Genomic DNA, 799 nt, shown 5'->3' with positions numbered 1-799 from the left:
CATCACTAAGCTAAGCAGAAAGGGTTATAATTAATTATTTTTCTTCTTTTCAGCTGATCTTAACTTTTTATTTTCTCAGACACTTTTTACACAGATGCTCTCTACGCTACGCAGTGACGACGGGATTAAGTGAACACCATGTGCGTCTACTACCTAATTATCATTTTCCCTCCAGTAATCTAATTCAAAATTATCTATTCTAAACTTCTAGCTACATCCACTGATACCAAACCTGACCTAAACGCAACGCCATCAAAATTATGTTCCATTTCAAGAAAAAAATAAGAAGGTTTGGACTCCTCAGATTCCCAAAGTCGCTTTCTAGAAAAAAAGAATCATAACATGGTGTCGAAGGCGGCAGATTTTAATTAAAGAGTAATACGAACTGTGTGCTTAAGTTTTTAAAAAATCAAACATGTCTAACCACAAATATTAAGACTCAGGTGATTAGATTAATGATAATAAAATGACTTGGGGAATCGAGGCGCTCCAGAGTCTGGAGTGAGGTGTCAGTTTTTCTTTTCCTTTTTTTTGAGAGTGGACTTACTACAAACAGGGCAGACGACAACGTTAAACACACCCACGACATCAATTATTATGAAACAACGACGACCTACCCAGCACGCGGATGCAGCAGAACAGCAGACGCCACAGACGGATCACCTCTGGCTTTCCAGCTTCAACACTAGAGCGCATTAAGAACGCATTAGAATCGGAGCGCAACTCTTTAAAAAATTAACCCGCTGACCAGTCTAATGTAAGAGCGGGACCAGTACTTAGTATCATCCATTAGTTGTTA

At 38.9% G+C, this 799-nt stretch overlaps 1 protein-coding gene across 1 annotated transcript in view; it reads right to left on the bottom strand.

Moving 5' to 3' along the window:
- Nucleotides 1-799, bottom strand: part of LOC119592852 (regulator of G-protein signaling 9-binding protein-like) — an 8,281-nt gene that overhangs the window by 4,765 nt on the left and 2,717 nt on the right. Inside the window, exon 4 of the mRNA XM_037941750.1 lies at nt 618-685. Coding sequence (XP_037797678.1) covers nt 618-685 — 68 coding nt within the window. The remainder of the gene's footprint in view (nt 1-617; nt 686-799) is intronic.

This window comes from Penaeus monodon, chromosome 31 (assembly GCF_015228065.2).
Source record: "Penaeus monodon isolate SGIC_2016 chromosome 31, NSTDA_Pmon_1, whole genome shotgun sequence".
Classification (NCBI taxonomy): domain Eukaryota; kingdom Metazoa; phylum Arthropoda; class Malacostraca; order Decapoda; family Penaeidae; genus Penaeus; species Penaeus monodon.
Note: the sequence above shows the minus strand (reverse complement) of the source record. Positions and strands in the feature narration are given on the sequence as shown.